General features: G+C 42.9%; 1 protein-coding gene across 6 annotated transcripts in view; it reads right to left on the reverse strand.

Moving 5' to 3' along the window:
* Positions 1-7: 7 nt before the first annotated feature.
* Positions 8-12891, reverse strand: part of pex5la (peroxisomal biogenesis factor 5-like a) — a 124885-nt gene continuing 112001 nt past the window's right edge. For all 6 annotated transcript variants that reach the window (XM_082522917.1, XM_082522918.1, XM_082522916.1 and 3 more), the window contains 4 exons: positions 12551-12769; positions 10489-10654; positions 7371-7528; positions 8-5264 (listed from right to left, as the gene is read on the reverse strand). In XM_082522917.1, the coding sequence (XP_082379043.1) occupies positions 5063-5264; positions 7371-7528; positions 10489-10654; positions 12551-12769 (745 nt within the window). In that variant the 3' untranslated portion in view covers positions 8-5062. The remainder of the gene's footprint in view (positions 5265-7370; positions 7529-10488; positions 10655-12550; positions 12770-12891) is intronic.

Consider the following 12891-nt stretch of genomic DNA (forward strand, 5'->3'; position numbering starts at 1 on the left):
CCAAAGGTGCTAATGCTGACCTCGTGATTATACAGGGAGAGTAATATGCATTATAGTAGGTGTTTCAATAAACGAGTGGCTGTATACAAATTACATTATTTCTAATTTCATCCCTCAAAATATATTATTCATATACGTGTGACGCAAATAAATGATAACAAGGTGCACGTTCTGAACCGGAGCAGTGGAGGAAGTACATATGCAACAGCAACCTCAATGAGCCCAACCAGTGAAGCCATCACGAATGCTTTATGGATTTTCTGTACCCTAAGCACCAATTCCCACATTTTAAAAGCACAAATCTTTTAGAGATAATAAAAGTGGACAAAGCCAAATAAAAAGTGTCTTATTGATACACAAAAACAAAGTTATTCCAGTGAAATGAAGAATAATGCCCCTCCTTTGGAGTCTTTTTATTCTGTTTTGACCTTTTTTTTTTTTTCAGTATCATTGTTTCATTAGAACGAAGAATTATTTGTGTGTCTGGGTATTTATTCGTTTTTTCAGTTAATAGAAACATGCCGGAGCCAAAGATGTGATTGCCTCATTAGGATCGTTAACTGGACAGTTCATTAGGTACACCTTGCTAGTACCCCTGCACACATTTTTAATAAATTCAATATGTAATTAAATCTTATTTTATCCAAGAAGCTGAATGGAAACATTTATCAGCGTGGTCATTATCAGGTAGGCTGCTGTGTTTAAATGATGCTCATTTTCATACCAAGGGGACCAAAATGACCCACTGACACAGGCAGCCATGTTTTCATGCTTATGCCAAATTCTGACCGAGCCATCCGAATGTCAGGAGAAGCCAAGGAGCATCAGACCAGACGTGTTTCGAATCTTCAGTTTTGATGGTCCGTTTCCTGTTCTTAGCTGACAGCAGTGGTTACATGTTCACAGATGCTCTTCTACATCTGCTGCTCCTGGTTTCAGACTACTCTGTGTAAACTATAGAGATCCAGAAGTCAACAGTCTCTGAAGTAGTCACGCTAGTCCTTCTGGTACCAACAACCACATTCAGAATCACATCTGCACTGTGTGACTGCCACACGATCTGCATCTATGCAGCTGAACAGGTGTACCTAACACAGCAGTCAGTGAGCGATTGTATTTGGTCTGTTTTCACTCCATAAAACTGCGTAACTCTCACCTTTGAACACTTTAGGTCTCCACAATAGAAGACACGGTGAGCAAGTCTGTGTAAAAGCTGTGAATTTGAACTGTTGTATGACTGTCCACTTTTACTCTCCCTCTTTCTTAAGTGTAAACAGAACTAATGAAGTGATTCTTGCAAACATTAAAACCTTATAAAAACAGCTGTTAAAGGGTCACAGCAGGTTGTGAAAGTCTACATAAAAACTTTTCAGCACTAAAGAGTTGTGCAATAACAGCTAGACAGCTTTATAGGTTGGGGTCATTGCAGTGGTTACAAACATGTTTGTAATTTGTAGAAGTAATAAATATAACATTTGTGCATAACTATGATTATCCAGTTCATTAGCCAGTATTCAAGCTGAAGTGTGTTTGCAGTGTGCTGTGCCTTAGACTCGTTATTTTGAGCCTCTCACACTTCCATGCAAGAAAAAGCATCTTGTGTAGAATACATACTGTTTATATACATCATGTTTTGTCAAAGTTTGCGAACTTAAAAGTGCATTATAGCGATATTGCAAGGAAACCTCATGATATATTTACTTTTCTTGGGGTCGGAAGAGAAAGCACTTCCATGTATGTCATGCATACGAATGAAAACGTCATTAAAAAAGTAGAAATGTAAAGGATCTAACATGCAAACAGCCTCAGTTTGTTGCACAGGTGCATGCGTTAGGCTAGGTCAGTTCACCTGAGAAGGTACAGTAGTAGGTTCAGCAAAATAAAGAAAACTGCATCCTATCTCAATGCACTATGGAATGATGTGGACGGCAGAAGAAGGTTGTGGCCCAGCAATGTAAGATTTCTTTAAAAAACATGAACCTGTGGTAACCTGTAACGAAATGGAAAAGAGCGAGGGCCTGCGACCTCATAAGACAACTAGAGTTGATTTTGTAGAGCACCTGGGAGGACAGGCATGCCAGGTAAAAATGTGGAACAGCTCCTGGCCTGCAGAACCTCTCGCTGATAGGGACCTCCTACAGGGTTGAGTTAACGCTTTAGCAAGGAAAACTGGAGGGGGATCGTCGTGCACTGGACTACCACGCTAGCTGCTCTGTGAGCCTAAAGGTGGAGCTTTGAGCGAAATGCAGCACTCACTCTGACAATGCTAACATACTGATAATATCTCCTGTGTTCAATAAGGAGAGATCAAGAACTGAACATGATTTGTTGAGACAAAGAAATGAATGTATTTGGCGATCAGACTCTGGTGACCCATCTTACCTGTCCCAGCAGGAATAGGATTTAGGACAGGACCCCCTGGAGTCTAGACGCTGGTGGTGGTGAACATGAAAATAGAGATGGGGACGAGGTGGGTTGTGCAAATGACAGTCTGAAAGGGAGAGCAATGAAGAGCACAGATTTAAACCAGAGTGGAAGCTAATTGGCTCAAAGAAGGCAGGCAAGAAGGTGATTGAACGAGAGTATTATGACTGGGTGTGAAAGTGTGGCAATGATCTAAAGAACAGAACAGCGGCTGAACAAGAAAGCAGGCAGGTGAGGGATTGCAGAGCTTCCATATCGAATTTAACCACAAGCTTTATTATATTAAAACGCTGACAGCCAAATGGCTCTAAAGGTAGCTCGATGCAGGTTCATGGCGCCGTCGCAAACTTTGCAGTTATTTGGGCTAAACCCATTCTGCCGGCCGAGTGACACTTTTGTTTTTGGGAGACGTGCTGGAAGCAAATTTCACGCCACCCCTTTCAGTCTGGGCCAAACTGGCAGACAGACCCTCGCTGGCATGTATGGAGCTACAAGCATGCTTAAATTTGACTTCCACAGTAATTTAATGCTAATCAAACAGAAATCAAACATGAACTCCTGGATGTAAACCTGATTTGTTCCAGCGAAGGATACCTTTTATCATCGTCCAGTCTCCCACCGTGAAAACATTTGTGCATGCACCCCTGCTTTGGCCTCGTTGCCAAAGTCGCTGTTAGCTCCCCTCTGAGGCCGACTGTTAGAGGCATGCACATATGTGCTGTGTATCTCTGACTTCTCGTCTAGTGTTTGATCTATTTATTTATGTCCGTGCAACCTGGTTCTAAAAGCAGAAGGCTGCACTCTTTGTGTCGATCAGTCTTTCTTTTAGTCAGAGCTTCTGACCACTTTCTCCCTGGGAGAACACTTGTTTTCATTCTGGCAACTTCCTGATGAAACACTTCTTCTTGTACAGACCGTGACACCCCGGCTGTACAGTTTGGAAGATGAATGGCTCTCACACTGGTCTCTGGTTCTGCCTGATAGTCTTCTTTCCAAACACCGAAATGACGCTTCCTTTCAGTCTGCCGAGGCAGACGGGGACCCGCAACGATTCAGAATGGCAACATAAAACATGACCTTTTGCATAGGAGCTACAATAAAAACCCTCAGACCGTGGACACGCCTGATAAACACCCGAATGTGCTGAGCTATGCAGTACAGAAGATTATCTATCATTTACTCTGTTGCACAGCGAGGTACAGGGTATTCACTTCAGAGAGTGACTTTCAAACTAGCAGCAGTGATGCAAGTGAAGCTGTCAGCTAAGAAGTATGTCTAAGGAAAAGCTTTCGTCCTGCAGCAGGAGAGTCACTGTATTTACACAATCATGTTTTCTGCAGATGCATAACCATCTCGAGTTTGAACATCAACCTGATGTGATTTGAAGTGTGTGGTGAAACGAACAGCGTTCATCATACATGTGCAGCATTCTGCCCAAGCTTACGTAAATATTCAAATCATGCATTATGACTATTAAATGCATGAGCCTTGCTGTCTTTGGAGGAGCAGCAAAGACACCAGTGACGGCGTCAGCAGATACTGACAACAGAAAACAAACTGAGTCAGGTCAGCAAAAATAAAAAAGGACTGAATAATGTGTACAGTAGTCATTAGTAACTCTGAAGCCATCCCAGAACTAGCAGAAGAAGATAAAAAGAGATATTTTTAGACTTGTTAAGAATAACGTTTTCATATGCTAAAGTTTGAAAAGACTAATGAAGGTTTTATAGATTGCTGTTGCCCAGCTTTTCTGTGTTTCTGCAGTCAGCTTAAAGGGAACAAAGAGGAGCTAGGAGCCAAAAGAAAGGAGAGAAAAACCGAGCGAAACAAAAATTAGTGGCTCAGAAAGCTTTCAAGTTCAAAAGACAGCAGTTATTTAAGAAAATGAAACTAGTCTGAAAATGGCTTAGTGTGGGTTTTTTCTGTTTTCATAAAAATAGTATAAATAAATATTGTTGGTCGCATGCTTTTGAGTAAGGCTTGCACATTCCACTCGGACTGAGGAAGTTATATCTGTTTATCTGATGTGCAAAGGGAAAACCTCTAAAAGTATGTTAATTTGAAACAAGAATCCAGTTATGAAAATGCTTATTCATGCAGTATCATTATTTTCCCATTGAAAGGATGAAAATAAGCCAGGAACAGAGCTTGGAGTTCCAGGTTATACGCTGCAGTCTTTGTCATTTGCTCACTAAATCCATCCTTCAGGAGTCAAATGTTTTTTCCTCTCTTTTCTTTGAAAACGGCCTGTGAGGTCTGCTCTATCAGGCTCGTACAACCGTCCGTCTCTGCCGGCTCTGTTCCGCTGGATGAGTCAGTTTTTAATTGATGTGTCCTCTAAGGCATTGCTCGTACAATCTTTGCCCGTCCTTGTGCTCTTCAGGGAAATCACAAATTACAGTGCAAATCCAACACAGAGCAGTCCCTTCAAACCCTTGGAAGAACCTGTCCCCAGAACTGCTCCGAGGTACTTGGGTGAAAAATATAATAGCTTTGACGACTGTAGTTAATTTGGACACTGTTGTCTCTGACGTCCATCAGTCCATTCTGACTGTGCACTTTGGACTTTTGGCTGTTGGGTAGAAATCAGATAGTAAGTGAAGAGGGGGCAGATGTTAGCATTACTGCCTCCTGGTCGTCAAATGTCTAAGTTGAAGGCCCGCATGAGATGATCCAAGTCGCCGATATTTGCAGCCTGGAAGAGTTCAGGCTGGTCCATCATGGATAAAGCTATCCTCAAAGCCGCCCAGATGTTTCCAGACATCACCTGGTGGGACTGCTGGCGACTCCGGCTTTTCCTCTGAAGGCTTAAGGCAGTCAGGAAGTTGCTGGCCGCCTCTCTGGGGAAGAAGGAATAAAAGCAAGTCATTGCATCACAAAATTCCATCAGCTGGTCTCCTCAGTTCTGAGACACGTACAGACTGTTGTTAAAAGAAGAGGCGATACTACACAGTGGTAAAGATGACCCTGAGAAATGTTGCTGCCATCAAACAGGAAGAAACCTTGGACAAATCCAGGCTCAGGGAGAGGCCCGCCCAGTCGGTTGGGGTGAGGGGAGGAAGACGAGACCAACTTATTTTGCACAACAAGAATATAAACAAAAAGGCCAAAACATAACAAACCTTACTGCACTTGATCACTCTGCGAGACGTCTCAAGCAGATGTCTCACCTGCCAAACTAACAGGACCTGTGTGGTTGCATTAAGACAACTGTGCAGACATTTAAAGCTACCTCAACGTCAAGGCATTTCTTGCGTTTTAGTGGTAAGGTTTAGAAAACTTACTCATTTGAACTAGAGTAAATTTACATGAAGTCCTGTTGTTTCTATGACTATTTCTATGCTTTTATTTTGTTAGTGTCTATGCTATTTATTTACTTCGGCCACTGACAGCTGTCTAGTGTTGGTCAAGTTACTTGAAAAAAGTAATCAGTAACTAATTACTGATTACTTTCCCCCAAAAGTAATCACATTACTTTACGGATTACTTATTTTCAAAAGTAACTAATTACTCAGTTACTTAGTTACGTTTTAAAAACACGATTTACAACCTGAGTAGGTGATAAAGCGATAGATCTTTCAGCCCAATTCTACTTTTTCTACATAATCCATCATACAAAATGTAATCAAATGGAAAAGTCTCTTTTTAAAACTTGTTTTATTAGTTTTAATCTTTTAACTTTATGCATCAAGCAAAAATTTAATTATCTGCAACATTCCCTGACTGGAAGAAATTAGTTTAACATTTAAACCTATTTTCTGCACATTCCAGCACATAAAATAAAATATTTTTTGTGTTTACACTCAGTCTTTCAAATAGATGCAAGTAAAACACAGCAGAAAATAAATAAAGTCAAAGACTCAGCGGTCCTGTTGCTCTATTTTCACCTGTAAAGCAGGAGTGGGGTAGGCGGAGGGTTACCCTGGTGCAGGTGTGCCGCGGTCAGTGGAAGAATCCGCGAGTTTCTCTGTGAGTTTCCCATTACGTCCTAGCTACTTTGGAAGTTTAGGGTTTTTTTCGCTGTAAAAAGAAGTTTTCTTCCCACGCACAGCGGACACTAATGTTTTTGTCACTTTTTATGGAATCAAACTCAAAGTAAGGTCAGTACTTCCACGCTTTAAACGCTGCACGCTCATACTCTCTCTGCACTCGATATGTGATCCATTGTTGATCTGCACACAGCTGTTGTCACGAACGTCGCACTCGCTTACGTCACTGTCATGAGACATTCTCGCAAAAAAATCAGGGTTTCAGTAACGCAGTAACGCAGCGTTTCATACGGGAAAGTAACTGTAATCTAATTACCGTTTTTGCAATAGTAATAGTAATTTGCAATAGTAATCCCTTACTTACTCATCATGTAACGCGTTACTGCCCATCTCTGAGTGTAACTGGCTGAGTTTGGATATGTCTTGATGTCTGCTCATGTCAGATTTCTGGTTGTGTGCTGCTGCTTGTATTTCTACGCTGATAGTAGCTTCAATCTGAATATTTTCTGTTTGTGGATAAGCATTTGCCTTTTGGGTGTTGTCTGGCAGGTACATATTAAAACTCATATGAATGCATATGATTGGTATCATGAGCAGAATTGATATGTGCAGACAGTATTCCACTCACCACACGAGATAAATGATTCATAAGAAGAGATCTTGTGCACCAAGTCACACATTTTGCAATTTAGATTCGAGCTGCAATAATAAATCTATCAACAGGAAATTAATCAGCCACATTTTGATTTTTGAGCCAATATCGTCTGCAGCCTTCTCAGTGTGAAGATGTCATGCTTTTATTTGGCATTTATGAAAACTCACATATTAACTCTGTGCATTGTCTTACTTCAACTGCTGCCCTTTCTGACCTACACTTTGGCTGTTATGCTTATTAATTCTACTCCACTGCATTACGCAAAAAGAATAGAAATGCTATCCCACTCACAGATCACTCACCTGTGTGCCCCCAGGTTAATACAGCTGATGCCCAGGTTGTAGCGGGACCGGATAAACCCCGGCTGCAGCTCCAGGGCTCTTGTGTAAGCCTCCACCGCCTCCTCGCTTCGATCTCCATTCGCCAGCGTGGCCCCGAGGCGGTTCCACAACAAGTAGTCCTGCACAAGAGTGCGAGTCATCGGTTGATTGAGGAATAGGAAATGTCAGGTAGTGAAGGTTTGGTACAGCTCAGTGTGGTGTCAGATGCTGCCAGCCTAAATAACCAACATACTCAAGACTTGCATTCAGTCATTTAGTGCAATTTAAAACTCATCAGCGACATCGCTTCAATTATTATTTAATTATTCAAGGCTTAAACGCTGTCCACCTTTGAAGGACCTAAAAATCAGCTTGCAGTGTCTTTAATACAATAGATGGACTAATTAGGACTTGGATAATCTGGGCTGCTGCGCATCACATGGCCTTCCATCTGCAGTGACAGCGTGACAAAGCAGTCTTTCTTTAGAGACCTAAATAACAAGGGGCTGTTTTGGAGCATTGTAACATCTCCCCTGGTTAAAAGTAACTCAAGAAGGGTAATTTAAGGATAGCTGAGTTATATCACAAAGGATGTCCTTGCTGTTGTTTCCCACCTGCAGGTAGACAGGCACATACAGAGGTCATGGTCTGTTACAGGGATCCTTCATCTCTGGCTAAGCCCAGCACTGGGGTATAATTATCTCCCTTTGTGTTCAGAGCTATTTTTCCAGCAGGGGACCTGATATTACCAAGTCAAATGCGGGAGGCTGGATTTAACAGTGAGTAATATTCATGCCGGCCTGGGACAGTGCTGGGAGGATGGAGCTCATTTGCATACAGAGAAATGGTAGAAAAGTTCTTGGTTGTATTTGCGTGCGTGTCCATTTTATCTGTCGCATGCCTCTGTGTTCTAGTGGAGTGAATATGCATGCATCTGAGATTATTTTTAGCTCTCTGCGTAATTATGTGTGTTTTTGTGTATGTGTGTGCGGATTGCGTCTTGCTCAACCGTTGTGCTGGATCACAAGTGAGAGCATATGTGTGCCAGTCAGGAGTTCACCAGGCCAGATTTGGCAGCGCGACAGTTCGCATATTGCTGTGACAGTTTGCTGTGCCTCACTGCATCTGTTTGCACAAGCTCTCCCTTGATATCGTGGCTCATCCTCGCTATGCTTTGGGGCTTCGTGTCTGCTGCGTGTGTTTGGAAGTCTGGCTCTTACAGTATGTACAGTATTAGAAAGCACAGCACACGCTCACAGGAAACATTCCTGAAGGGTTCACATCAGCACGATAATAACACACACACACAACCAACACACACAGCTGCTGCAGATTTATCTGCGTTCCACCACATCCCAGAGATGCTCTGCTGGACTGGGATCTGGTGACTGTGGTGGCCGTACAGAGACTTCAGTGTCATGTTCAAGAAACCAGTTTGATCTGATCCATGGGACGTAGTGTGCTATTCTGCTGTCAGCAGAGGGATGGACACGTTCAGCAACAATACTCAGGTCGGCTGTGGTGTTTAAATACTGACCGGTCGGTACTAAGAGGCCCAAAGTGCGCTAGATCAGCGGTCCCCAACCCCCGGGCCACGGACCGCTCGTTTGATACCGGGCTGCGAGGCTTGAGGTTTCAGTTTTCAGTTCCCTGGGTCTTTCCCGTGTTGAAGTTGTGCGTCTTATTTTGAAAGAAACGTTTACGCGTTACCATAGTAACAGAGAGGGGGATGTTACTCTCGCTGTTGTTCAGGGGGACGCTGCTAATAAAGTTACACAATTACACAGTGAATTCGCTTTTATTATTATATTTACAAAGCGCCACAGTTTTTGTCTCGGTTGTATCATTTTATTTTGTTGTATTTATCCGCCACACCTTAAAGGCCGGCCCGTGAAAATATGGTCCGACATTAAACTGGTCCGTGGCGCACAAAAGGGGCCGCTTCTCCAGATACTGTACCCAGCACCACTCTAACACCAACAGCCTGAACTATTGATGCGAAGCCGGATGAAGCGATTGTTGCTGCAGAATATGAGACTCATTGAATCAAGCAACATTTTTCCAGTCTTGTATTATCCATGTAAACTGTAGCCTCAGTTTCCTGTTTTAAGCAGGCGGGGCAGACAGTGTGGTCTTCTGCTGCTGCACTGTGCACTCAGAGATGCTCTTTTTATACACTGCCTGTAATAACTGGTTATTTTTTTGGCATTTGCCTTTATTTGATTACAATAATGGAACTAGACAGGAAAGCAGAGAAAGACAGGGAAGACATGCATGAAAGGGCCATACGATCGCCTGCTCACCCACTGTGGTAACTGGTGCCATATTTGAGTTACTGTTGGCTTCCTATCAGCTGGAAGCTATTTTTGACTGACCGCTGACACCAAGGAAGGATTTTCACCAAGTTTCTCTTTTTTTGAATCATTCTTTCTAAACCTGAGAGATGATGATTGTGTGTGAAAGCAGATCAGCAGTTTCTGAAACACTAAGACCACTAAGTCTAAAGTCTAAGTCTAAATTACATACCTTATCAATAAAGTAAAACGTAAGCCAAAAAGAAAGAGCAGCTCACTAGCTGCAAACACAACAAGCACTCAGCTCACAAGCTGTAACCACACTACTGGCACTCTGGCCCAGAGCTCACCTTTCCCTGGGCTTAAATCTCCTTGATTACTGACGCGAGTCAGCTGTGTAAAAGGGAAAGGTGGCACCTCAGGCAGAAGAGGTGGTGGGACACGCCCACACAGGCATCTTCAGGAGGAGGCCCTGCTAGGGCCGTAACACCACGACAACAGAAAACCCACTGTTGTGCTGTAACATGGATGTAATATGTGAGCAACCGATCCACTGTTGTATGAAAGCCGTTGACATTGGTGCATTAATGCAGTGCCAGCTGTTCATGTGTTATGAGCCGTGTTTGGATTATCACTTATTTCCCTTCTCTCTTTTAAAAACTATACTTGATAAGTAGAGCCTAACTAACAAAGCTGCTAAGTTGTTGACTGGTATATGGTAAAGTGTCAGCCTAAAGTCATCTTTTTGGAGAACCATGCATATTAAACCGTGCCCCTGTGTGTAGTGCGTAGGGCTGTGTGTCTACCTCGGGCCGCACTGACAAAGCCGTGTTGAAGGCCTCCACGGCTTTGTTAAACTCTCCGCTGAGGTTGTAAAGCACCCCGAGGCCCGTCTGCAAATCTGGGTCGATGCTGTCAGAGTTCTGCTGAACTGCTTCCAGGTAGAGCTCCTTGACCTCTGGTAGCAGGGAGCTGTGGACACACACACACAAAATTGAGATAAGGATTAGTGTGACTTAAGGCTGCTGAGTAAGCACGCATAAGACTGCAGGGCCATGATGTGCACTGGACTTTTATTCACAGCGTAACATGATGAGAGGCAGCCGGGGGAATGATGGGGGCGGTACAGAGAGGAAAACTGGAAACCAGGCCGGTCGTATGGAAAGAATGAATTTCTGTTTGTAAACAGTTTGTAAACATGTTCACTGATGTTTGTAAACATGAGTGAAGCTGTGGTCTAATATTTAGCAGTGCATGTATCTGAAAACTGTGACGCGAGCCTTAGCAGAGCGATAAAAGGAAGGGATAGAAAATGAGGGATGAGGTGAGCAGCAAAAATTTAAAGGGATGTTATTCCGTGGACTAGAGGGGAGACCGCAGTAATTGGGCTGTAACTGTGTCTCTTCACACTGACTAGACGATTAATGATTTGATAAAGCGCTACTTTACCTCGGGAGTGGAATTAGGTCTTTCAGATCAGATATACCAAACAACCTCAATTATACGACTTAAAATATTGCAGACAGCACGCACTTAACAAAGTAATTTAACAAGGTCCACACATGTACTGTAACCCTCCGTCTACCATCTCACCAGTATTACTGCCACTACCAGTGTCACCAGTACTACATTTCACAAGTACATATACAAGAGTATTAACAAATCCTGGAATCGTAATTTTACCAGTTTTAACAACAGAAGTCAAATCCAATAAAACACATCTGAAACTTTCTGTTTCTGTCTATCCGAAGCCGCCAGGCTGCAACTCCAACTGTCCAGGAGCTCAGCGATAGTCTGGTCCAGATCTGGGAGGAGCTCCTCCAGGACGCCATCAGTTACCTCATCAGGAGCACGCCCCTTTGTTGTCAGCTACTCTTGGGGCCCACTCTGAGCACCATCTCAGCATCCTTTCATTACCCAGTCCATGTCAGTATAGATATCTAGCATGATTGTTTGTTTCCTATTGACAGTTTCAGTGTCTTCCTTTTATTTTTTTGGCTGTGCATATATTTTATATTAGAGACACGAACAATCCCAATAATAAAGATAAGCCAGCCAAATGAATGAAGCCGTCTGCTATAATGTTGCAACGGAGTGTAAGCACACGTCAAACTGCCCGTCTGCCACAGCATCGTCAGCTGTGGCAACAATTGCTATTAGGAAAGAAGGAACCAGGAATCTGTGGAAGAAGGATTTTGTCATTCATATTTGCTAGAATTAAAAATATTCCCAGCACGTGATATTTATTGTTGAATTAAAAAAAACACACAAATTCAGTATGTTATAATGTTATAAATAGAAGGAAAAACTGATGTGTGGCTAATGTTAACTGCTAGTACCAACACCCTCCTTTCCTTGCAGGTTAACGTCCACATGCCTGTCCTGAAGGTATGTGTTGTGGTTAGCATTGCAGGTGTGAATGCTTGTCTGTCTCTCTCTGTTAGCCCTTTAAACACACACCAACCTGTCCGGGTTGTAGCTTATAATAGTTGAGATAACCCTTCTCCTTGTGACTCTGAATTAGAGAGGTGGAAGAAAACAGACAGATAGCAAAATAATAGCCAATTATTGTTAAATAATCAGTGTATTAGTGTACAAAACAAACACCCAGGACCAGATTTTAAAGTGAAATGTCTTAAACTTGGTTTAGTAATTGTTAACAGCTACAAGTTTAAGAAACCTGCACAGCTACATGTTGCTTTCCACTTCATCAACAACACCTTTGACTTGCTGCAGCCTCTGATATGTGTACAAAGCCAACATACGAGACATCCGTCCATCTTTAATAAAGTGGCAAACAAGAGACTGCAGGTTTTCTTATGCTGTAGTGATCCTTTTAATTAGGTCTAAAGAGTTTAAATACTCTACCTTTCATGTCTGCCCAGGTTGGGAGCATGAGACATCCTGCGCTGGGAGTTTGGAGATCCCGTTAGATGAGTCTTGCCTTTGACAAGATGCTTGTACTTGGGATTGTGTCTCAGCCAGCGGAGGAGGGCCTCACAGGCATCATGGCGCATACCAGTGTTGGTCAGGCTCACTGCCAGAGCCAAGAGGGCTATAAGGTTGTTTGGGTGGAGCTCCAAACACCTGGATGGAGACACGATTCGTTCACGGGAGAAGAGAAATCAAGTAAGGTGTTCACTTCAAAGAGAAATCTAGATTTGACAAGCATTAATTGGGACAGGCCAAAGCAGAGGAACATCAGGCCA

Source organism: Aulonocara stuartgranti (genome assembly GCF_965226115.1).
Source record: "Aulonocara stuartgranti genome assembly, chromosome: 23".
Classification (NCBI taxonomy): Eukaryota; Metazoa; Chordata; class Actinopteri; order Cichliformes; family Cichlidae; genus Aulonocara; species Aulonocara stuartgranti.